This window comes from Cygnus atratus, chromosome 13 (assembly GCF_013377495.2).
Source record: "Cygnus atratus isolate AKBS03 ecotype Queensland, Australia chromosome 13, CAtr_DNAZoo_HiC_assembly, whole genome shotgun sequence".
Classification (NCBI taxonomy): Eukaryota; Metazoa; Chordata; class Aves; order Anseriformes; family Anatidae; genus Cygnus; species Cygnus atratus.
The window spans coordinates 11,399,704-11,424,008 of record NC_066374.1 but is presented as its reverse complement, the minus strand read 5'-3'; the positions used below and the strand labels follow the sequence as shown (position 1 = coordinate 11,424,008).

The window sequence follows — 24,305 nt, the reverse complement described above, 5'->3', positions numbered from 1 at the left end:
GTGTCTCTTTGCTTACTCCCAGAACAACTTCTGAGATGAAGCTTTCTTTTTGCTTTTAAGAGATCCAGATGTGAAATGAGATTAAGGCATTCAGCCTGATAGTTGCTAATGCAGTTCTCTCTCGGTTTCCCAGGAGGAGTCATGCAGTCACGAATGTAACCAACGGTTGGTAGTTCTTTTTGGGGTCGGAAAACAACGGGACGATGCTCGGCATACAATCAAGAAAATAACCAAAGACATTCTAAAAGTTTTAAACAGAAAGAGCACTGCAGAGACAGGTCAGTATTGTTTGAGCCACTCCTTTTTGAAAAAGGAGCCTTTCCACTTGGCTGCCTCCTTTGTCTGGAGTCTCATAATGGAAGGATTTCATGTAATCTACAGTGCCTGGTTGGCTGTATCAGTCACTGACAGTCTGGAATGGTGCTCTAGTCTCAAATATACCAAGCAGCAAGTAAGAAGATTGATTTCCTTCTGACTCTATACGTTTAATTGAACTTATTTTCTTCAGAGGGCAATTAAGTCATAGCAAGTTCAGAGCGAGACCCTGGCCAAAACATAGAATTTTCAAACTCTTTTTTTCTCCCACTTAGATCTTTGCACAGAAGCAAAGAGAACTTCGCCTATGAATGTTAGGCAAAAACCTTGATTAATTGTATTATGCTGGTATGCTTGGAGAATGGCAGATTTGGTTAGCTGTGTCAGTATCCATAGAAAAAATCTAATTTCTATCAGTTGAGAATCTGGCTACGTTTTTTTTTTTTCCTCTCTTGGTTAGTATGATCCTGAAAGGCAACTTGAAATGTGGCATAAGGAAGATTCTTTAAAACATGAGATGCTCTGACAAATTTTGAGGCGGAACCATCTCCAGTCTAGAATAGCTGTTCTCAGCAGGGAGTCAGCGTTACTTTCTCTCCTGATTTAGATGTGTCTTCCCTCTCCAAGGAGTACCTTCACTTGGGATAAACTAGGTGTTAATCATGCTGTCATTTTCAGTCTAGGAACTCCTCCCTCAACAATTTATTGTTTTGAATTCAGGATGGTCCTTATCTTAAGGATGGGGACTCAGGCTCTTTGGCTGTGCTCCTTGACAGGGGCTGGTCTTGCTGAGGGACTGGCAGGTGTTCATGATTGATGTGTCTGTGTCTCTTCTGATGAGGAAGGTAGCCTAATGCTGTTTGCTGGTCCTCCTAACTTTGGTAGGTGGAGAGGAAGGCCAGAAGAGGAAAAAGAGCAAGCCAGAAGCATTTCCGACAGCTGAAGATATTTTTGCAAAGTTCCAGCACCTTTCTCACTTTGATCAGCACCAAGTCACGTCTCAGGTATGAAACTTTAAAGACTGCTGTCTTCCTTGGGTCCTGATTGTGTCCCTTTGTATTACTGAGGGTAACTTCCTAGAGGGGAAAAAGAGATGGAACTGCTGAGGGACTTCTGCAAGGGGAGATAGTACTGTGTGTCGTCTTGCGCTTGCAGGTATCTCGCAATGTCTTGGAACAGATCACCAGCTTTGCCTTGGGAATGTCCTACCACCTGCCTCTGGTACAGCACGTGCAGTTCATCTTTGACTTGATGGAGTATTCACTGAATATCAGTGGTCTTATCGACTTTGCCATCCAGGTAAGCGCAGTGTGCTTAAGCATTTAATGGGATCGGTTCATCAGCTGAAAGGCTGATCTGTGCTGTGATGCTGGTGTCACGGAGGTGGTCAGATTAGGTGGTCATTGTGGTGCTCCTGGGCTGCAGCTGTTTGGAATAAGTTGTTTGTGGCAGGTAGTGTCACATGTCCCTTGGGGGGATTATTCTCCCAGAGACTTCAGGATTGTCTTCAAAGGATTTGCATTGCATCTCTGTCCCTGGCTGCAGCAAGGCCTGGTTCTGAGTGAGAAAGGGGGATGTCTTTCTCTGGCAAGCCTCCTACCTTTCTCCCCTGGAAGGATCCTTGGCACGTGGCAATGCAGACTGCCTTCTGGATCCCGCTAAAATTCGGTTGCTGTTTTTGCAGGCTGTGACACTTGTCTTTTGAAGCCTTGCTATGACTGCTGATGAAATTGAGGTTATTAGCCTTTAAAATGGAGGATCTCCCTCCACAAAGTGATTTGTGCTGGACAGAAGTACTGCTACAATCTGTGGATATAAACCAATCTCCCTCTGACACGCAAGCACTGACAGGCCCTTTGTGAGACATTGTGCCTAAATATTGAGCCCTAACTGTTCCAGGGTTATATTTCTAGGCAGAAAGTGCCTGCCAGTCCCTCTTCCTGGCAGGCCCTATAGGCTGTGGGTGTCGTGTGCCTGCTCCATCTCTGACCATACCTTACCCCTGTGGCTGTTGAAGGGTTTTTCTGTCATTGGGTGCAGTTGCTGAATGAACTGAGCGTGGTGGAGGCAGAACTGCTGTTGAAATCCTCCGACCTTGTTGGCAGCTACACCACCAGCTTGTGCCTGTGCATCGTGGCTGTGCTGCGGCACTACCACTCCTGCCTTATACTGAACCAGGACCAGATGGCTCAGGTCTTTGAAGGGTAAGGGAATATTCCCCGCACCACGTGGAAGGGGATTGTAAGGGGCAGGGATATATCTGCGTTCTAAAAGGTAGCAACATTGTGCCTGAGGGTTCAGCTCACAGAATTTGAGGGGAAAGGGATATGTTACCCAGTGAGCACTGTTGCTGTGGGCGCTCTGTGTGATGAGATGAGGATATTCCTTCAGATTTTCTTTTTATGTTGCTGCAGCTCTTTTTCTTTCTATACAGTCTGTGTGGGGTAGTGAAACACGGCATGAACCGCTCAGACGGCTCCTCGGCAGAGCGCTGTATCCTGGCCTATCTCTACGACCTGTATACCTCCTGCAGTCACCTGAAAAGTAAATTTGGGGAGCTTTTCAGGTGAGTCTGAGGCAGGCAGAGTGCAGCAGGTGCCTGTGAGTATAGAACATCGGTGTAAGCTTTGCTTGTCATCTTATTTGATGGGATTGTCCCTGAGATCCTCTCACTGGGGGCTGGAAGTCTTGGGAGGAGTGCTGGTTTTGCAGGCAGTAATGACCCAGTGTATCACCTTGGCTGTTAGATCTTCGGGTTCTTTGTTAAATTGCCTTCAGCAGTACCCTGCACTTCCACAGGTCTGTTCTTACTCCACTCCTAGAGTATAGAAGCAGAGAAGTCTTTTCCTGCTAAACTCTGCTACGTTTGAGCCAAAAGTCTTGGCTGACCAAGCACATGATCCTAAAGGTTGCTCTTTGCTCACGCTCAGCTCCCTGGTAATCTTTGGGCCACTTCTGAACCTTTGCTTGGTTCTGGGTTCGTTCCTGTGCTGCTTTCTACTCCTTGGCCTTGTTCTGCCCCTGTTGGCTCTTCAGGTTCCATCCTGCTGATGTTTTCCCATCTCTGGTCTGTCCTGTGGGCTCTGTAGCCTTCTGCCCTGTGCTTTCTCTTGGGAACTGTCCGCCAGCAGCTCCCTGTGGGACTCCTTCCTCAGCAGCACAGAGATGGAATCCACCAGTCTCTCTGGCTCTTTACTCAGGTGATCCTGTGAACGGGCAATTGACCTCAACAGGTCTGTTTCCCCATACAGTGCTTCACTCTGTCTTCTTCCACAGCCCTTGCTCCCTGTTAGTGTTTCCTGTGCAGGTGTACAGCAGGGATGTCTAACCCTAGGTAGTACCCGTGTTAAGGGGCTGTGAGAGTTACTTGGGCCTTAGTGTCAGCTGGCTAGGCTCCTGGCTGCCGAGCACCTTTGAAGTTTCTCTCGACAAAATTGAGAGCAGGAGGAATTGCACTGGAGCTCTTTGCAGGAGCCATCACACATAAGGGAATGAGAAACATGATATTGGCGTAACTGAATTCTCAAAAGCTGTTCAGCAAGGCCTTAAATGGCCACAGATAAAAGGCAATATCCTCTTGCAGGCAAACAATAGGTTAGAGATTGATACAAAGAGTAGGAAAAAGTTTCTTTTTGAGGGTGATCCCTCTCTGAAGAAGCCCCGCAGGACTCTGTTAGTGCTTGTGTTGTTCAGCGTATCAAGGGCTGTATGAGTGGCGACATCAAAACTTTTCATATAACTGTTAATCAGCATATAAAATTGAAGGTGCCTGCAAGTTAGTGGGGCCCAGTGATCATGACTGGATGATAAACTCACAGATGAAGCTTAGTGTCATTGTAAAAACGGTGCACGTAGGATTGTCCTCATTGCCTTCCAAACTCTACATAGTGACGGATATATGCTACCAATCAGATGAACTGTCTTGTACTTGTAGTAGATATGTCAATAAAAATATTCTCTGAATGTTCAGTAGCAGACAAAAAGCAAGTTAAATGTTAGGTATAGTTTGGAAAGGAATGGAGGACAGAACAGAGGGCGTCACTAAGCCACAATATAAATCATGGTGCGACTGTGCCTTGTGGTTTTGGGCACCTGATGCCAAAAAGCATGTGGTGGACTTAAGTCTAAAGGATGGTGAGTGGATGGATGACCAGTGGTTTGGAATTGCATATCTACGAGGAACTGCTTAGTAGAGTGAATCTCCTCCCTGTAGAAGAGAACTGAGGGGAATTGACAGAAGTTTTGGTTCGTATGGAAAAGAAACTGAGTGTTCAATGTGTCTTACATTAAAAGCACAAAAAGATATGATTAGAAAATAACAAGGGGTAGGTTCAGAGCAAAAGAATGAACTTCATTGTTCTCATAGTTAACCATGGAACGCGTTCCATGTTGTAAACACCAAAAATCTGCCGAATTCGAAAAGCAGGTGGACAAATTTGTAGGAGGATAATCTGTTGAGGCGAGCCTTATCTCTAACTCTGAAGGTTTCTGAGCCATAAATTGCAGCAGGGTCGGGAAGGATGCTGGGGCACTATTGCCACATACCTTCCTTGTTCTTTAGCTTTTATCTGGGCATCAACTGTCTTGGCACCAAAGTCTGAGCTAGGCGTTGCTCTAGTCTGACCTGGAATGCCCATTCTCGTGCTATGTTCGCTGAGCCCCGCCCCCAGTAACTTCCAGGTGCTTCCTGAAGAAAGAACCGTCCTCAGTCTTGTGGGAGAGTCTTTCTCATACAAACTGATCTTGAATCCCCACACGTTCTTGCCCAGGGCTGGGTTTATCTTACACTGGATTGCTTTGCTTATCGGAGTTGAGTGGAAGCAGGGTGTTTTTTTCTTTGTTTGTAATCTCTCTTTCCTATCCCGTTTAGTGACTTCTGCTCCAAGGTGAAGAACACAATCTACTGCAATGTTGAACCATCTGACTCCAACATGCTCTGGGAACCAGAGTTCATGATTGACACTATTGAAAATCCATCTGCACATAACTTTACGTACACCAACCTGGGCAAGAGCCTCAATGAAAATCCAGCCAACCGCTACAGTTTTGTCTGTAATGCACTTATGCATGTGTGTGTGGGGCACCATGACCCAGACAGGTGAGTGGCAGAGCTTTCATCATTCTGTTGAGACAGTAACTGTTTTAGGTGAGGGTAAGAAAGCTAGTAGCCCTTGCTTGGCTGTCTTGGGGTGACAGGAAGAAGGAGCCACTGCTCGGGTGCCTTAGAGAATCACTGACCTAACTGCGTGCATGAGAAGCAACACCAACCCTCTGCTTTTTTGTTATTTATATATTTAACAGGGTGAATGACATTGCTATCCTGTGTGCTGAGCTGACTGGCTACTGCAAGTCTCTAAGTGCCGAGTGGCTGGGTGTGCTCAAAGCTTTGTGTTGTTCCTCCAATAACGGGACCTGTGGATTCAATGATCTCCTCTGCAACGTTGATGCAAGTGCAAACATTCAAAAGGGGGAACGGAACTGAAGCAGGAGTGGAGGGATCCATCGGGAGGAGGCAGGAATGAATGAGGGATGGAAACTTTGTCTTCTGAGGATGGGGGAAGGCTCTGAATGCCAGGGCTACCTTTTAGTGCTTGTTGCAGCCTGGGCTGATCACGAATGTTGACCTGGGGTTATGGGCACCTCTCCCCCCCAGCTCCTAGTCAAGCTGAGGAATTGCTGATAGAGGGAATGAGGCAGAGGCTGTTGTGATCACTGGCTGATCTCCTCTCTTCCAGGTCAGTGACTTATCTTTCCATGATTCCTTGGCCACCTTTGTTGCTATTCTCATTGCCCGGCAGTGCTTGCTGCTGGAGGACCTGATTCGCTGTGCTGCTATCCCCTCGCTCCTCAATGCTGGTAAGTGCATCCCTGCAGAAAGCTGGTCTTACTCCCAGTGCTAGCCCAAGGGGCTGTGCTTAGTGAATACTTGATGAACCCCATAGCTGTGAAACTTGCTTCTGATTCTTTCTTTATAGCATGCTACTTAAGAACTGAACACTTTGCTTTAGAGAGTTTCTGACCTTTTGTTTTCCATCAAAAAAATGGTTACGTGAAGGTTTTTCAATGTCTCACTCTCTGGAGTTTGTGTGAAGGCTGAAATAAGCAGAGAGATGTGATCAGCCACACTGTCTTGACCAGTGTACTCAGCTCTGAACGCCAGCAGTGCAGTTCCTGCTGACGGTTTGGGTTAGAGTTCTGGCTACAGCAGCCAGCTGACCTCTTGGGCCTACAGTGCCGGGGTCACCCTGCCTTATTCTGACACCAGCCTTCCTAGCTTTGCCCTGGGGGTTGCAGCATCCAGACTCTGGCAGGGTGAAGTTGGGAAGAGAGAGCAAGCAGAATGCAGTGCATGTCACTGGGAATAATACTGATGTATTTGCTCACTTGCATGTTAATTGCTGCACATGCTCTGTATCTGTAAATACAATGAGGCTGCTGCAGCTTCTCAACTGGCTGCTCCGGGGCAGTGCGCTGTGAATAGCTTTTGGATTGAGAGTCAGCTGTCCCAGTACTTAAGAAATCTCAGTTGACTGTTTTCTTTACATAGCCTGCAGTGAACAGGACTCAGAACCAGGGGCACGTCTGACCTGCCGGATTTTACTCCATCTGTTCAAGACTCCACAGCTGAACCCGTGCCAGCAAGATGGCAGTAAGTGAATGAAAGTAGAGCCTTTCTTTATTGTGAAAGTACTGAGGCTCTTGCACCCCAAGAAAAGAAATGCTGGACCCTATGATTAGAGATGACCTGCTTACTTTGAATAAAGCGGGCAAAGCATGATAGACTGCTTTCTGCAGAGGACAAAGAACAATATCCTTCCATTTATGTCACTCTCTGGTAGCCTGGCATGTTGGGGGAGGAAGCTCTGGAGGCCAGGAACCCACCAGTAGAGGTGGCCTTGCTGTCACTAAGCCATTAGAGTAATGATCACTTTCTTTTCTTTTTGTCTAGAGCTTTGTACAGCTTCTTAGCTTGGTGCCAGAAGCTGTTATTTTACAGCGCTCCCTTTTTGTCTGATAATGGAACCAGTCCAGGAAGCTCTGTTTTTGGCTCCTTGTCAGTATCCTGATAGCTCAGATCTCTAAACCCAGCCCGTATTCTAGGTTAGGGTACTGTTGGAGCTTAGAGTTCATGACACAGCCACTGCTCCCCATTTGGATTTCATGGTTCAGTTGTCACAGCATGATTGGCACTGTGCTGCATGAAGCTTAATTAAATTGACCCCATGTTACAGCTGGGAAGAGGACTAGCCTCAGGATTCTCTGAGCTTGATTCTGTGGTACTGGCTGGCACATAATACAGGCAGCTCTGAAGTCTGTGCCTTTCTCTCTTGATGAGTATCGCCCTTCCTTATTGTCCTCTTTGCAGACAAACCCACGGTGGGAATCCGTTCTTCTTGTGACCGTCACTTACTGGCAGCTTCCCAGAACCGTATTGTGGATGGAGCAGTCTTTGCAGTACTGAAAGCTGTCTTTGTTCTGGGTGTGTACCTGCTCGTGTTAGCCTGTACCTGTAAGAATGTTTTCTGGGGCAGTGGGAGACAGTACTGTATTGCACAGGGGTACACGTGTGCTGGCTGTGCAGAAGGACAGAGAGGAGATCTGTTTTGGTGGGTGTGTGGCTCGTCTATCTGAAGCCCTCTGGCTGAACTATAAGCCTGCTTTTTGTATCTCTTAACTGCAGAGAGATCACTGGTCACAGGGAGCGTTCTCCAAAAGCTCAGGATGTTTTGTGGGTCAGGCTTTGGGTTTGGCATTGATGATTAAGTAACACTTGTTCTTTCCTTGTAGGAGATGCAGAACTGAAAGGCTCTGGCTTTTCCCACCCTGGAGGTGTCGATGATCTCATGGACGATGAGTTGGGTACCAGGAAGGCCGGTGGTCGGGTAGTAACTGTAGAAACAGCTAGCTTGGATATTTATGCCAAGTATGTACTAAGGAGTATCTGTCAACAGGTGAGTCTGTCCCATCCCTGCGCTTGTCCTTATCTCTTCTGCAGATAGATACATTCCATGTGGCTTTCTGCAGATTGCGTTTGGCAGGTATTTCTTTGAAATATCAGTAAAGAACCAGCTGTGGTTCTGCCACGTGATGGCGCTAAGGATTGCCCACCATTGGGAAGAGGAGGAGAAAAAAAAAAAGGCAAACAGCTGTCAAGAACTAGGTGTTGCAGTATGCAGGGACTGCACGTCCCCTTTGCTCTGGCAATGACACAGGGCTCGTGTCCAAGGAGGGGAGTGCTGGGAGTGGTTTGCTGAGATGTGTGCCGGAGGCAAAGAAGATAAGAATAAGACAGACAGCTTGTTGAAGTGATAAATGGTGCCTCTCAGAAAACAGCTTAGGTGTTGCTTGCAGCTAGGCTGTTAGTGTATCCCTGGGCTTTGCAGTGCCCTGTTCAGTTAATTAAAGAAACAAAACCAAAAATCTTTTGCTCAGCCCCTAATCTGACAGCACCAGTATTTCTGTTCCTTTGAGGAAAATTGACATTTGAGGAACTGAAACCTGGCTAATAAGATGCTTAGTTCCAGGCTGGAGTGCCTGTTACTACTACTGTATGAAAATGGGTGTTGAAGGGTGTCTTTGGCCGTGGTTACAAATTTATTCTGTCAACAGGGAAGATGCAGTGTTGCAATTTGAAGTGCACATTCCACTTAGTACTGTGTTATCCTTGTGCTTTGTGATGCTGTTGTTTTTGTTAAATGGCTCAATATATAGCAGCGTTACCAGCTGACCAAAGAAGAACTGCAGCTGCCTATTTAGGAGCACAAATACAGCGTACTTGGTGCTGCTGAAACCTGACTATAACATTAACAGAAGTAAATCTTCCCTTACTGGTCCCAGTCTATGTAGGAAGGACCCACAGCAAATAGAACGTGTATGGAAAGGAATAGCAGCGTGTCAGGTATGGTTACAGCAATGGTTGGCAGAACTGGTTATATAGGAGCGAGTATTTGAGCAGACAACAGTGAATACCAGCAATTTGTGCCAGAGCTCCTGCAGCTGTAAAGGCTGGGTAAAATAATACATTTATCATTAGCACGTCCAGTGTGAGCAACGGATGCTGTAGAACTCACAGTATCCATTCTGAAATGCCTATAGGATGCCTTAAGCCATAGATGGTGATTTCTCAAACTCAAAAAAAAAAAAAAAAAAGCTGTATCTCATATTTAGGTATGTGTTTTATATTAGACATTGTCATGATGGTGTAGGGAAAAAAAGTAGATTATAGAATTAAACATTAGCACCTATGAAACCTTTAACTTATAACCAAATTATTGGTCTGCCCTTTAGCCTGTTCAGATCAGTACACGTAATGATGATTTTCCCTTTGAAAAGGTTAATTACACAGAGTCACAAGTTGGAAGCCAAGAGGGAGGATTGAGACAAAGCTGCTAACTTGAATCTGGTGGTTGGGATAGTAGAGTTGTCTGTAGTGCTTGGAAAAGGCGTTCATTGTGCTCTCCTGTGGAGAGAGAGATGAAGGACTCCATTTCAGTAACATGGAGCCTGTGGAGGTGACTGTCCTATTTAAAGAAAAAAAATCTTGGTGAGAAAGAGGCTGTTAGTCCCTTGAAGACAAAAATGGTAGTTGACTTAATACCTACTTGTAAGATTATCCCTATAAAGGGATAATTGCAGACAAGTCCTAAGGAATTCTTTTAGAAAGGTAGGCAAGTGGCAAAAAGGGTCTTCCCAAGGATGCGCATATTACATATACAAAGAAGCGAAGTTTTGAGAAGAAAGGTGGAGTGAAGGGATTAAATATGATAGGCATTGGAGGAATTGCCAGATCCACATGTACTGGCAAAGCACAGTTGTATTTTGAGATGAGGTCACTGAAGGCTTAGGCCGTGCTTTCACAACAGTTTCAAGTCAGAGACTTAGTCTTTCCAGTCTTCATGCTCTACTTAGTGCTTAGACTACTGCCTACTGGAAAGAGGGACCATTCCCAGCTTTCTAGGCTTAGCATCAGCACCTGTGCTTCATGAACCGGGTCCTCATCTCTCCTCTCATCTCCTCTGGTTGTCACTTCTCAGTAGAAGAATTATCTGATCCAGCTTGATATGCAGCTGCAGAAGTGCTTACATAGCAGTCCTCTGTAGATTTTCATTTTCATGAATTAGCCTAATTGATTTTCAATATGAAAAAATCCTGCAGTAATGAATGCTGCAGGTTAACTGTGAATTACATAAGGAAGTATCTACCTCATATTTGTTTTGGAAATTGCCACCTGATAATACGTTTAGAGGCCACCAACTGAAATTGAGAGGCTGACAATAATAGTTTTCTGTCCACCTTCTCCTCATGATTTGTGGCCTTATAAACATCTTGTATCCAGTCAGTTATTTTCCCTCCCAGGCAGCGAGAAGCAAGGTGAATGTTTTTCACTAAGGATGGCAGTGTGTTTTCCATTACCATTTGAGAGTTAAGGGATGTGCTTTTCCTTAAGACACATTCTAGTTTAGCCTTAGCTGCAGCCCTCAATTATTTAATTTAGCACAGTCCTAGGGTTTTGCACAAGAAATAGACTAAATAAATTTAAGTGATCCCTTCTGACCTTTGAGCCCAAGTGGCAATGCTGATAAAGCCTGGGCATGGCAGTGACTGTGTAGTGTTAAATCATGCTAATACTTCATCAAAAGAAACAGCAGCTACTGTGTTTCTCCACTGCTGATTTGTCGGAGTTGATATTTCCTTTGTCGTGACTGCTGTGCTGTGCCTGATGCCTGCTGAATCAGGATAGTGCAGTTCATGAAGAAAAATGATTATCAGGCATTACTGCGTACTAATAAGGTTCTTAGGAGTTTGTTTTCCCTGCATCTATCTGATACTGAAAGCAGAAGCACCAGTTTGGTATCAGAAATGAGGTTAACTGTTCTAACTCTGCCTTCATCCTGCAGGAGTGGGTAGGGGAACGATGTCTGAAGTCCCTCTGTGAAGACAGCAATGACTTGCAGGATCCTGTCCTGAGCAGCACACAGGCCCAGAGGCTGATGCAGCTGATTTGTTATCCACACCGATTGCTGGACAACGAGGAAGGAGAAAATCCTCAGCGGCAGAGGATTAAACGCATCTTACAGGTGCAGGCTCCTGACAGAGTCCAAGAATGATCTAGTAACTGCCTGATGTGACATTAGAATGGTGGAGTCGGCGCTGTCTGAGTGGTGCAGCCCTCTCTGAGGGATCTGAGACTCATTATTATGGGAGCTGAGGGCAAGAGTTGAGGACATAGTTTGAACTGAGATAAGGACTCATACGAAGTGTGTGTGTGTTGCAGAACCTGGACCAGTGGACCATGAGGCAGTCCTCGCTGGAGCTGCAGCTGATGATTAAGCAGACTGCAAACAACGTGAGTTTCTGCTCAGTGGGACCATGCAGGGATGGGTGCTGCCAGCATTGAAGCGGCTGCTTGTGAGGTGGTAGGTTGGTGACCTGGCAGAAGTGAGAATAGGGAGAAAATAAAGAGCGTGCATTGGTGAGTCTGGCAAGTGAAAACCAAGCATGAGATGGATGTGAGGAGTCTGAGACCCGAAGAAAAGCATTCATGGGGGAGCTGGCAATCTAAATTTCTACTGAGTTTAAAAGTGTTTAAATGTGGAAGCCGTATCAGTGGGTGCTCTCAGAGCAGGACTTAGCTCTCTTTTCTTCCCTATCTCCAGGAGATGAACTCCTTGTTAGAAAATATAGCCAAGGCCACTATTGAGGTATTCCAGCAGTCAGCAGAGACCAGCTCTGCTAGTTCTGCTGGCAATGGAGTCAACAATCTCAGTAGCTCAGCAAGTGCTACGCCAGCCAGCAACAAATCCAAACCCATCCTCAGGTAGGTGTAGTCTCAGCATGAAGCTGTCCTGTAGACAACTTGAATCATAGGTTGGATTACAAACTGCTTTTCTCTTTTGTATTGTCACAGCTCCCTGGAGAGATCAGGAGTGTGGCTGGTGGCCCCTCTGATTGCCAAGCTTCCAACATCAGTGCAGGGCCATGTGTTGAAAGCTGCTGGAGAAGAACTGGAGAAAGGACAACACCTGGGGTCATCATCCCGCAAAGAGCGGGACCGCCAGAAGCAGAAAAGGTGGGTCCTGGGGAGAGGGCAGGCCCTGCTTGCTATGCTCATCCCCCAGCCTGGCAGCATAGTTACATCGCTGTCCTCTCTGCAGCATGTCCCTCCTGAGCCAGCAGCCGTTTCTGTCACTGGTGCTAACTTGCTTGAAGGGACAGGATGAGCAGCGGGAAGGCCTCCTCACCTCTCTGTACAGTCAGGTCCAGCAGGTAGGTGTCTTGCTTCTCCCCTCACTTTCCTCAAAGGCTCACTCCTGAGCAGACAGGCTATTGGCATGTCCTTGGAGATGTTGTCTATCTGTCTTTGTGCTCAGTAAGGCAAAGATCTTACCAGGGTTGATACAGAGCGCTTGAGCTGACCTCTCTGAGTCACCAGTCATTGGGAAGCACAAGCTGCTCTCTATAAACTTCAGCATACAACACGTGAGGTCTGTCCTCTCTTCTAAATCTTAGATTGTTACGAATTGGCGGGAAGATCAGTATCAAGATGACTGCAAAGCCAAGCAGCTGATGCATGAAGCCCTGAAGTTACGACTGAACTTGGTGAGCAGTTGCAAAAAAGAGGTTAACCGTATGAAGTGAATAGTTTGGTGCCTTTTTTCCCCTTTTTTTGGAGCACACACACTGGCAGGGCTATAAATGTCTTGAAGTGAGGGTCACCCCTGCTGCTGCTGGGTTTTAAGCCCTGAGTGGTATAGGATGTGTGGAAAAACTTCCTTGTTCTGTTGGACCAGGATGAAATCCACAATCTTGGTCTCCATTTCAGAGACGTGCCGTGCAGGCTGCTCACAGTATTGCCTTCTCATTGTAATGCTTTTGTGCTCCCCATTGTGACTACTCGTATCTGAGGCTTGCCCTGTTGACTGCAGTCTCCTTGAGCTCTCAGAAGGAGTTGCCGTAGCACAGGAGTTGCTCTGGTTTAGGCTTCTTTCTCCCTTTTAAGTCTTAGTGTTTCTTCTTGGTGTATTTTTGACTAAACTGCTCTTCTCTGTCAGGTGGGAGGGATGTTTGACACGGTTCAACGCAGTACGCAGCAGACAACTGAATGGGCTGTGCTTCTCCTGGACATCATCAGCAGTGGCACCGTGGACATGCAGTCAAACAAGTAACTTTCTGGCTGACTTCTGATCCATATGGTTCCCAAGGGAGGCATTCAGGCATTCATTAGCACAGCCCCTTTTCTTGTGTGAGCTAGCTGTCTCTCTCTAGACGCTCTGTTGGAAGCACTGTGACAGGTGAAAGAGACTTTGGAGTAATAGCAGGCTGTAACTTAGGTCCTAGTGTCCACGTATACTCTTCCAACATACCCAGAGCAACCTCTGCTTTCCAGATGCAGAGAGAGAAGCTGGGGAGAGCTGCGTCTGGACCTGCTTTTCAGATAAGCTGAAGGGCTGGACAGGAGGCCAGTCTTAATCTGTGATACTGCACTTGACTGAAGTGTGGACCCCTGGCAGCATATAACCAAAAGGAGGATTACTGTGGGAGGCTGAAGAGTGCTTGGTGCTTCTGGCTGTAGGCACTGCTCCTAGCAGGCTAATAGTGTTTGGTGTTAGTGTGATGGCAGGGACTTTGTCTGATTCTTCTGTGACTTTGGCCTTTCTGCTCTGACCAACAGCGAGCTCTTCACTACTGTCTTGGACATGTTGAGTGTTCTCATCAATGGCACCCTGGCTGCTGATATGTCCAGCATTTCTCAGGGCAGCATGGAGGAAAACAAGCGGGCATACATGAATCTCGTCAAGAAACTCAGGGTGAGGGACGCTAGGCCCTGTACGGGGAGCTGTGTGCTGCATCGTGGTCATCCAACTCTGCATATTACCTGTCTCACACTGTACTAGTCCTGTTGCTGTTCAGAAAAGCAGTAAGGGTTGCCCTAGTGGCTCTGTGGGCCTTGGGCTGAATGGTGCAGAGATGACAGGTAATGCAGGGGTGGAGGCTGACACCACTAAAGGCACATGTAGGCTTTGGGTGTGTTTTTTATTTTTTTTTCTTTTCTGAGCGATTCTTGAAGTTTTCTCTATTCCACTGGTGCAGAAAGAGCTGGGGGACCGGCAGTCTGACAGCCTGGAGAAGGTACGACAGCTCCTGCCACTTCCCAAGCAGACCCGAGATGTCATCACCTGCGAACCTCAGGGATCCCTCATTGACACCAAAGGCAATAAAATAGCTGGATTTGACTCCATATTCAAGAAGGAGGTAAGTGAAGCTTTGCTGTCTGCCTCACAGCTCCTGAGTGCAGGTTTCGCCTCGTCTTCTGATGCCGGGAGTCTCCGCTGCTTGGGAGGCATCAGTATGCAGCACCTTGTTGCCTGCCGAGCTTGAAATGGCTGGCTGCACACAGGCAAGCTGGTGCATAACTATGTCTGAAAAGGGCAAAGCTGGGTGTTAATGCTCAGCAATGCCTGCTGCTATGGCCTGAGAAATTATTTAAACCTTTGTTTTGTACTCATGGCTGTATGAAGCAAAAAATCTATAATCCCTGTCACATGACATAACGGGTACTGTCAGTGTGTGGCAGGAGACTGTCAGAGGCGGGATGAAGGAGAATGGCAGTTTTTGATGAAGGTTTTTAGAAATGACTGCTTTGCCCTGTGGAAGAGCAGAACCACTAGTAGGCCCTTACCACTAGTAAGGGCTCAGGCTGTCTTTTTTTTTTTTGTCCTGGAACATCTGGAATGGAGTCTGATGAAAGTGTAGTTTCCTGTAGTAGGAGAAAGAACAGGGGCTTAGAGGTTCTTATTTCTTTTGATTTCAAGGGTTTGCAAGTCTCTACAAAGCAGAAGATTTCCCCTTGGGACCTGTTTGAGGGCTTAAAGCACTCAGCCCCTCTGTCCTGGGGGTGGTTTGGGACAGTCCGGGTGGACCGCAAGGTGTCTAGATTTGAGGAGCAGCAGAGGCTTCTTCTGTACCACACGCACTTGAAACCCAAGCCCCGCAGTTATTACCTGGAGCCCTTGCCATTGCCTCCTGAAGAGGAGGAGCCTCCTACACCTGTGACTTTAGAGCCAGAGAAGAAAGCTGTGGAACCAACCAAGGCTGATAAAACCAGCTCCAATCCTGCCACCTCTACTGAAGAACGCAAGAAGAAACAGAGCAAAACCAAGAAACGCAACCAGTCTGCCAGCAAAAGTGAGGTAAATGACTGCCCAACAGATACGGACCTCCTGTGTTCAACCCCGTTACTCCAACCCTGAGCACTCCCTTGGGTCTTTCTAAGGAGCCTGAAAGCCGTAGTGGTGAAGATTTTAGGTTTCCTCTCAGATGGGATTGCTGGAGCTCTGTCCTGTTTCTATTAGCCTGGGGCAGGGCAGGCATTTCCTTAATCCCTGATGGGTGGGAAGGAGGCTTTCAGCTCAGGCAGCGACTGACCCAGGCTTCCTCCTGTGAAATTTGCAACCCTTTCATACGCTTGATCCGTTCATGAATTTGCAGTGCACGCTGATCTCTCTTACTCCCTTCTTGGTCCTTGCAGGATTTTGTGTTGGGTCCCAGCCGAGGGGTTTCGTATGGAGTTGGCATGCCTACAGATCTCTTGCATCACCAGGCGGGAAGCACTATGTCTAGGCTAGCGTATGGGCAATCACCGGTGGGTCTCTATGCCCAGAATCAGCCTCTTCCAGCAGGTAGGTGTACAGGGGAGGTGAGAGTGGGGCATGTCTTTGGGAACCTCTTGTAAGACCCCCTCTTGTGAGATGGTTCTACACACACTTGCCCTTCTGCCTGTCATGTATCCAGATATAGCGATGAACAGTTATTCTGGAGCTACAAGGCTCAACGATAGCACGTGACTAGTCAGTCTGTTTCTTTTCCTCTTGCAGGTGGCCCTCGCCTGGATACATCCTACAGACCTGTGCGCATGCCGTTGGGGAAACTTGTTCAGAGTCGTCCTCCATATAGTGGGGTGCTGCCTTCAGGGATGGGGAGCATGATGGGCATTGACCCCTCCTACAAGCCAGCAGTGTACAGACAGCAACCTCCGGTGTCCCAGGGACAGATACTGAGGCAGCAGCTTCAAGCAAAGCTGGTAAGTCAGAGATGTGCTCTTGCTGGGCCCCACAGCACAGCAAGTCCTAGCTGTTGGCTGCCGCTATCCGCTGTTGGCTGCCACTATCCACTGTGGCCAGAACTCTCCAACCCTGTCTCTGTTTCTGCCCTCAAAAGGTGTTTGTTCCTCTGGGCAGCTCTGTGTTTGCCAATGGCTTTGTTAGAACCATTTCTCCAACGGTTGGTGGAGACTCTGAGTGAGGTGCACTGGGGATGTCTTGCAGCTGTTGGGCAGTGAGGGGACACATCCTGGCAGCGGAGGGGTGGGATGGTAGCGGCTTGTTTGCCCCAGGTCAGGGTGAGGCAAATGTCATTAGCATCTGGGTGCCATGAAGCAGCCTTGTAGGTTTAGCAGTGAAGCTCCTTGTCTGGTATTGTGGGACTGCTGAGGAGAGGGCAGCAGCGTCCTGGCCTTTGGAGATGTTGAAAAAAACGGTTCCTATGTTGCCTTCCAGCAGGGCCAAGGCATAATGGGACAGCAGCCAGTACGCCAGATGGCTCCAACCCCATCCTATGGAACACTGCAGCCCTCCCAGGTAAGTGGCAGTGACCACAGGTAAAACTGGAGTCTTGCTACGGCACATGGCAGTGTCTTCGTTTCTGCTGTTAAGTCCTGGAATCTCTTGGCTCTTTTCACTCATTTTCTGGCCAGCACAAATCTGAATCCCAGAGACGAACTGTCTTGTGACCACATTTACAGGAGAATATATGCTGCCCCATGACTAACAAAATTTTTGTTTATTTCGTTTCAGGGTTACACATCTTACGTCTCCCACATAGGCCTTCAGCAGCACCCCTCCCAGTCAGGCACGATGGTACCTCCTACATACTCTGGCCAGCCCTATCAAAATTCCCACCCCAGCTCTAATCCTGCCCTGGTGGATCCTGTTAGACAGATGCAGCAGAGACCAAGTGGCTATGTGCACCAGCAGGCTCCAGGCTACGGGCACACCTTGGGCAACACACAGAGGTACCTCCCACCCTACTGGATGTTAATAAGCTGTATTTCATCAAGGGCTTCCCTGCTCTGCCCAGACAACTTGAACAGCAATCTGTGCAAAGCCTATTCTCCATGCTGTGTTACACAGCACCTGAGTCCTTTACACCCTCGGGGAGCATCTTTATCCAGCTTTCAGTCCCAAGAAGAAACAGAGAGAGAGGATGAAATTCGGAGATGCTAGCTGCAGGCAGGAGTTGGTGTTACTAACCAGAGAAAGATGAAATTGTGAAGTATGAGGTAAATGACCTGGGAAAGTCACAGTCTTTTGAATTTAAATCTAGCCAGCAGCTCACCTTCTGAAGGTGCGATATGGTACTTCCATTGCTCCTGGGCAGGCATAAATCCGTCAGTGAGACAGTGCAGAACAGTAGGCCATATACCATTACTTAGGGCTTCTGGAAAAACAGGTTGGATGGAGCCCTTGAAGGTCACTGGTGTCCCTCACCTTTCTGCAGAGAAGCAGCACGGGTTGCAAGCAGCTGTTTGAGCTGTCTGTCTTGATGGCAGCAGTTGGGTTTGGTTTCGCGAAGCTAGCTGCCTGTGAATCTTTTACTCCATGGGCTTGTCCTTTTCTCTTGCAGATTCCCTCACCAGTCAATACAGCAGGCCCCCATGATGAGTGGGATGAACCATTTGGGTCCACAAGGAGTCCCCTCAGGAATTCGACCCAGCCAGATACTGCCTGACCAGCAGCAGCAGCAGTACCTGAGGCAGCAGCAGCAACAGCAGCAGCAGATGCTGAGGGTGAGTGGTTGCTGGAGGGACAAAGGCCAGTGGAGCTGGAGGGGGCTTGCCAAATGCTGTCCTCTGTCAGTAACACTGTGCTCTGCCCTGGTGTGCCCAGAAGGATGTCAGCTCTTGGGGGCTGTCTGTAATGCTTTGCTAGGCAGCTCTCCCTTCCGGGGAGTTGGCTGCTCCTGATGGAGACACCTGCTGCACTGCCTCTTGCCAGTCACCCAGCATGAGGTTAAAAGAAAGTGAAGAGCCCAAAAGGTCTGTTGAGTCCTCTGTGGCCTGCATCCTACCTTTTCCTGCTCAGTTTGGGCCCATAAGATCATGCAAAATGCTAACTGTCTTAGAAATTAAGTGTTGCAGGAGCTAGAAACGAAATGAACTCCCCCCCCCACCCATACCAGGGCAGGCAGAGTCATTCTTTATAAGATCAGTTTTAGGGGCATGTCTGTGTTTTCACAAGATCAAAGTAGGTGTCGTTCACGATTCCCAGAGGCAGGAAATCTGGTGTGAATCAATCCATGTACTCCGCATTTAACAGTAGATAATGAAAGACTGATCCAGTGAGCTGATAGGCCTAACTCTAGGTTCGGAGAAGTTCACAGGTGTGTGTTAACTCCATGGAGTATTCCATGGATTTGCATTATGGCCGTATGAATAATAAATACCCATATTGAATATAGATACACATTCCTTGGAGTTATAGGAATGCTTTGAATTGAAAGGGAAACACAAAAATAGGGAGTTTGTGGGTTACTTGGTGAATTGTGTGCCTTATGACAAGACCTAGCAAACTGGTAGAATATGGGTGATGACACTTAGCTTTCTGAGAGGGGCCTGAGCAAGACAGTGGTTTCTGCAGAGTGCCACAGTCAGCAGTATTTGAGAATTGCTGCCTTGTACCGGACAAGAGACTGCCTGTAGCGTGGTCAGCAGCTTTTAGCCCTTTTGATGAGTAGCACCTTCTGACTATTCAGTGGGTTTCTTTTAGCATTCTCCATCACTTGTATTTAGGGAAAGAACATACCTCAGACAAGTTGCTAGCAGTTTTCCTAGCTCAGTAACTTAATGTGTACCTTCAGCTTTTAGCTGACACCGCTTGGTTACTCAAAAAATGTGGAGTGCCCAAAATCTCTACAATTACAGTGACTCTCACTGTATTATCAGGAGCATACCAGATGTGGAGCAGGCTCCTGATGCTTGAGTTGACTGTCACATGCAGTAGCTTGTAGAAAGGAAGCATGGCCTTCTGTTTTCCATGGGTGGTAGTCAGCTGTTGCAAGGAGGCAGGACATGAAATCAGGAGGAGGGTCTCCAGGCTCACTGAGTCGGTTACCTGCTTATCGAGGTCATAGTAACCATTTCGTGAACCTAAGGGACCAAATTGGCTTAAGATGGAAGTTAGGAGGCTGGTCTAGAAACTCATTCCCTTTGATGGGTAGAATCCTTGATCCGAGCTTCAATGTGTTTGTGAGTGGTTCTTGTACCCAATTATTACTCTCTGCTGTGTCCTGGCTCTTTTGTCCTTGTTTACTGTCTCTTCTTTCTCTCTGCTGTTTACCCAGTGTACTCCTAGGGAGCACTTGCATCTTTCGTAGGTCAGGTTTTTCTGACCTCCTCTCATAAGATATCATCCCTTCTCCTGATACATTTTTGTCTGTTTTCTGAGTCTGTTCAAGGTTTGAACCTTACCCTTTTGAGCCAGTGATCAGAACTGTATCTATCAACACCATGTCTTTTTATGATAGTTTTTATGATAGTTTTAGTGGTGTTCTGTTTCTGCTAGAAACTCTTCTGTTGACCTAGAGAGTTTAAAACTACCTCAACAGAATATTCTGTCTCTCTATATTCTTCTTTCTTTAACTAGTTCTGTCAACATCTAGGTTGGAGCATTGCATCCAGTTTTATCTACGTCCTGTTACTGACATGTAGCATCGCTGCCAGGAGTGGCAGAGAAAGGCAGTAAGATGGCTTGAAGAGTTGGGGAATGTTTCTGAGGAGGAAAGGCTGAAATAGCTGGGCTTCAAGTTAGAGAAGGAGAGACAAGGGGAGTCCCCAGATTCTGTCTTTTTAAAACTAACAAATCCACAAAAAAACCTCTTACCTGTTCGTGCCACGTGGCTGTAGGAAGAGAAATGACCTTAAATCTTAACATACGAGATTCAAGATAGACTAGAAAAACTCCAGTAGGAGTAGCCAGGTGTGTGATGTGAAATGGATTGAATAGAGAGGTTATAGGAGCTGTGCTGGTATGTCTGGAAACATTTTGAGAACAGGTCAGGCAAATACTCACTGAAGCAGGTATTGCTGATCTTACCGGGAGGCAAGAAATGAACTGGCCAACCTCCGGAGATAGCTCTTAGTTGTTTTCCATTCTTGTATTGTTTTTTACTCCTAGTCATTCCCCAGCTGACAAGTAGACTTGTAGTTCTCTTCCTGCCATCTGCTGAAAACTCATCTTACAGAAGAATTTTGTTACTGTCACTGTGTTTCATGCAATTTCTCAGCCTGGGGCAGGGTCCTGGTAAAATTTGTGTAATTCAGGTACTTGTGAGGAAAGTGGTATAAGAGTATGTTACTGCGGTAGAACGTCCTTTCCCCTTTAGCCCTGCCAGACAGGTCCCTGATGGCCCCTTCTCTTTTGTCTTCCCAGCAGCAACAGCAGCAGCAACAACAACAGCAGCAGCAACAGCAACAACAGCAACAACAACAGCAGCAGCAGCCGCCTCCACCGCAGCCACAGCCACAGCAGCAACCCCAGGTCTCCACAGTGCCTCAGCCACAGGCGCAGGGCCAGCCCCCAGGGCTGGGGATGCAGGCTCTTCCCCCCCAGCAGCCCATTGTGAGTGTTCCCTCGGAGACAGAGGGATGCAATATTCCAGCACAAATCCAACCGTGTTCTACCTACATCCTCCCCTCCCACACCCTTCTCCCTCCCCTGCACTTCCCAGGGCTTGGGTGAATGCTGAGAGTGCCAGCCAGGTGGTGTGGCTGTAACCACGTTTCTGTCTTTGCAGTTCCAGCGCCAGGGCCTTCAGCAGACGCAGCAGCAGCAGCAAACGGCTGCTTTGGTTCGACAACTTCAACAGCAGCTTTCCAGTAAGCCTTAGTGTTCGTGATCCTGTCCCTAATCTCCTCCCCTGCCGTTCCCTACTGCAGGTACCCTGGTGTAGGGAAGCAGGGCCAAGCCAAACTGTCTGTCTGAGGCCATAAATGATGTTGGCAGGGAAATGGCATCAGGACTTTGAGCTTCTGGCCCAAAGGGGCACGACAGCAGGGCAGGCAGTGCTGCCAGCATGTGAACGACCTTCCAGACCTGCTGCATGCAGAGGGATGAGAGAGCTGAGCCTTTGTAGGGGCTGTCATGCAGTTTTCTCAGAAGGGTTCAGTCTGCAGCTTTAAAGCGTTCAGAGATGCTTCCTCTGCTGTGAATGACCTCTGAGGGGCTCAGGGATGTTGTAATCCTGCAGCATTCACGTGGTTGGTGACCCAGAGATGGATCAGGACAAGACTTCTTGGAGGCAACGAGGGTACTCTAGGAAGCACTGCTTCATACTTGCTGTGTTCTGTGGGCTTCTGTGGCTGCTGTCACAGACAGGGTAATGGCACAGATGATGGTTGTAGTCTGGCACTCTGCAACTATTCCTATAATCTGTATTTAACTGCTGGCTGGGGGCCGAGAAACGGAACCCAGTGCCTGTGCTGTTCCCCTCTGAACCACCTGCTGTTTTACTGTCACCTTACTGGCTTTTGTGCCGTAAAAAATGGCAGCAACGCTATGAAAATGCCTACGAATGGGCTGCACGGGGTTTTTGCAGTGTGCTGAGTGTGCTAGCTGTAACTGTGTGTGGTGGGGGCTGGGAGCTTGGTGGTTGGGAGCTGACAACCCTCCTTTTTTCTTGCTGGGCCACCATTTCTGTGGTAGTCAAGGATGTGAATGCCTACAGCTCGATGTCAAGTAAAAATACATTTGGCAGATTTTGATCTATCTGCTTGGTTAATTCAGTTTCTTAAATTGGCTGTTTCTCAGAGTAGGCTTGTGCTTGGGAAAAGCTTGATACAATCACGGGTGGAGGTGTTTCTTTCCTATGTGCATAGTTTTCATGTGTAACAGATGTCTGCAACAAATAATGGCCAAACAATAGTGCTTACACTTGGTCCTTGATAAAGTTCTTAGTCCTTGTGACAAAAACAAACACAAAAAAGGCAAATAGAAGTTTTAACGTGCTAAGTTTCCTACTAGCCAGCTTCACAAACCACAAGTCTGTGCAAGGATCCCAGCCAGGACATTCAAGTAGAGGAATATCTCATATAAGTATCCGAATATAGCAGAATAGCCATATTTTCCTAGCCTGTCTGTGTAGCAAACGGAGCGGGGTTTTATATGGAACGGATGCGTGGGTCCAATGCAGCCATGTGTCAGCACGCAGCTTCCATGCCACCTCAGTGGGCTTGCATCAGCTCCACCAAGAACCATCTGGAGTTCTGGTTTGCAGTGTCCGGGGTGCAGTAGAAAGCAGGACATAACCAAGAACATCTTGTAGGAGGGAGACAAGAATACCTTGGGCTCACGGTGGGTCAGGAGGTTCCAGGATATTCCTAAATATGCTATTGTCTAGCGGAGTTGAGAGAGGAAAGAGGGCGGGCTAGCCTCGGGTTACACTGGTCTCCTTTTACTTGGTCTGCAGCATAAGACGTGCTGATTGGGTTTCAAGAAAAAACTCACAGATTTTATTAATCACTTAGTACCCAAGTATACTTTTGAGCAGCGTGCGTCACCAAGCATCGGTCCCAGCAGTCGAGAAGTTTCATGAGGGTCTTTAATAAAACCTTACCATGTTTGTCCCTTTTGTTCCACCTGGAAGTCCTTTGGGTATGTTGTTCATTTGTACCTACATACTGTCAGGGAGTCAGAAGAGTTCCTGAAACCTTCGGTAAGTCTGGTTTCTGGGTGTACCTGAGGATGAATATTTGACACTAGCTGTCTGAACAGCTTGTTTGGCTCCAGGTGTTGTGCAATCTTATAGGGCGGATTTTCTTTCAAAGTACAGAAATAATTTGCCCGTAGCCTCATCGTCCTAACTTGCTGCCATCTTTCAGAGCTTTGTTGTGGTGCACCAGTTGTGCCTTGAGAGATCTCCTCTGGAGAAGCTTTGGGATTGGGACTGGTGCATATCTGTCTCCTCCTCAAAGAAAGTGGGGTCCTGATTGTGCTCCTGTCTAAAGCCTCAGAGAAATGAGCAGAACAGGGAGTGCCATAAAGGATATAAGCGTGTTATGTTTTGTTTTGTTTTTCCTCACGCACTGCAACATACCCCTCGGAGCTGCGCTGGTGATGGGGGGGGAATCTGCTTGCTGAAAAAAACCTCACGACTGTCTAACTCTTGACCCCAACAGATACACAGCCACAGCAGAACAACAACCCGTTTGGACGCTACTGATCTGTGGCACTTCAGCCTGGTCCAGGAGGGAGCCATCACTGTGGACTGGATACAGCCTCTTCAGCCTGACCTGCAGACTGGGACTGCTCCCAGCCGCTGTCCTTGGGCTCGTGCCCCAAGTGCTGTGTGCTGCCGCTGCCCATCTCACAGGGAGATGCCAGGAGGATGGTTTTATTGTACAGAGAAAGTGTTTTTACTATCCAATTTCTACAAACGTTTATGGAGATCCCTTGTGGCTGATAGTCTCCCTTCCCACTTTGGTTTCAGTTTTTACTCAGTTTTTAGTATTTTTGTTAAAATAATGATTAAGACATTGTAAAATTTTGTACTTTATTTATACCAGATGAACCCTGTACTGCAGACATTCTCGGATGAATACAGAGAGCTTACTTTGCAAAAGGAGTGTGTATTCAGAGTCTGCTTTTCCTCCTTCGAGCTCCTCCCAGCTTCCCCGTACAGCCCAGCAGCACCTCTGCGCATGGTCTTTATCTCTTTCTCAGTAGAACTGATGTCTGCATTTTCTGCTTTTGTGAATGGGCATGTTGCTGAGGCAGAGCCTTTTGGTTTGGGAAGGAAAGCCTTTCTTCCTTGTTTCATAAGCTGGTGTTCACGTGCGTTCTAGGGTTTGTGCAAACTTCATAGGCTTTGTATGTTGATTTAGAGCTTTACTAGCAGTCTCTGGCATGTGCCAACGGACAGAGGTTTAAGAGCAAAGA

General features: G+C 47.4%; 1 protein-coding gene across 4 annotated transcripts in view; it reads left to right on the top strand.

Annotated features, from left to right (window-relative positions):
• The window catches only part of MED12 (mediator complex subunit 12), a 37,458-nt gene extending 13,474 nt beyond the window's left edge, over nucleotides 1-23,984 (top strand). Inside the window, exons 16-44 of one of the 4 annotated variants that reach the window (XM_035541920.1) lie at nucleotides 134-278; nucleotides 1,201-1,319; nucleotides 1,471-1,614; nucleotides 2,356-2,519; nucleotides 2,750-2,881; nucleotides 5,186-5,413; nucleotides 5,617-5,761; nucleotides 6,051-6,171; nucleotides 6,863-6,964; nucleotides 7,682-7,795; nucleotides 8,104-8,267; nucleotides 11,214-11,393; nucleotides 11,591-11,662; nucleotides 11,973-12,133; nucleotides 12,224-12,385; nucleotides 12,471-12,582; nucleotides 12,826-12,915; nucleotides 13,368-13,477; nucleotides 13,988-14,123; nucleotides 14,407-14,568; nucleotides 15,129-15,506; nucleotides 15,845-15,995; nucleotides 16,191-16,396; nucleotides 16,872-16,952; nucleotides 17,169-17,386; nucleotides 17,998-18,160; nucleotides 20,802-20,990; nucleotides 21,166-21,247; nucleotides 23,546-23,984. In XM_035541920.1, coding sequence (XP_035397813.1) covers nucleotides 134-278; nucleotides 1,201-1,319; nucleotides 1,471-1,614; nucleotides 2,356-2,519; nucleotides 2,750-2,881; nucleotides 5,186-5,413; nucleotides 5,617-5,761; nucleotides 6,051-6,171; nucleotides 6,863-6,964; nucleotides 7,682-7,795; nucleotides 8,104-8,267; nucleotides 11,214-11,393; nucleotides 11,591-11,662; nucleotides 11,973-12,133; nucleotides 12,224-12,385; nucleotides 12,471-12,582; nucleotides 12,826-12,915; nucleotides 13,368-13,477; nucleotides 13,988-14,123; nucleotides 14,407-14,568; nucleotides 15,129-15,506; nucleotides 15,845-15,995; nucleotides 16,191-16,396; nucleotides 16,872-16,952; nucleotides 17,169-17,386; nucleotides 17,998-18,160; nucleotides 20,802-20,990; nucleotides 21,166-21,247; nucleotides 23,546-23,589 — 4,275 coding nt within the window. In that variant the 3' untranslated portion in view covers nucleotides 23,590-23,984. The remainder of the gene's footprint in view (nucleotides 1-133; nucleotides 279-1,200; nucleotides 1,320-1,470; nucleotides 1,615-2,355; nucleotides 2,520-2,749; nucleotides 2,882-5,185; nucleotides 5,414-5,616; nucleotides 5,762-6,050; nucleotides 6,172-6,862; nucleotides 6,965-7,681; nucleotides 7,796-8,103; nucleotides 8,268-11,213; nucleotides 11,394-11,590; nucleotides 11,663-11,972; nucleotides 12,134-12,223; nucleotides 12,386-12,470; nucleotides 12,583-12,825; nucleotides 12,916-13,367; nucleotides 13,478-13,987; nucleotides 14,124-14,406; nucleotides 14,569-15,128; nucleotides 15,507-15,844; nucleotides 15,996-16,190; nucleotides 16,397-16,871; nucleotides 16,953-17,168; nucleotides 17,387-17,997; nucleotides 18,161-20,801; nucleotides 20,991-21,165; nucleotides 21,248-23,545) is intronic. The other 3 variants (XM_035541921.2, XM_050713447.1, XM_050713446.1) reach the window with 3 other exon arrangements.
• Nucleotides 23,985-24,305: the final 321 nt, after the last annotated feature.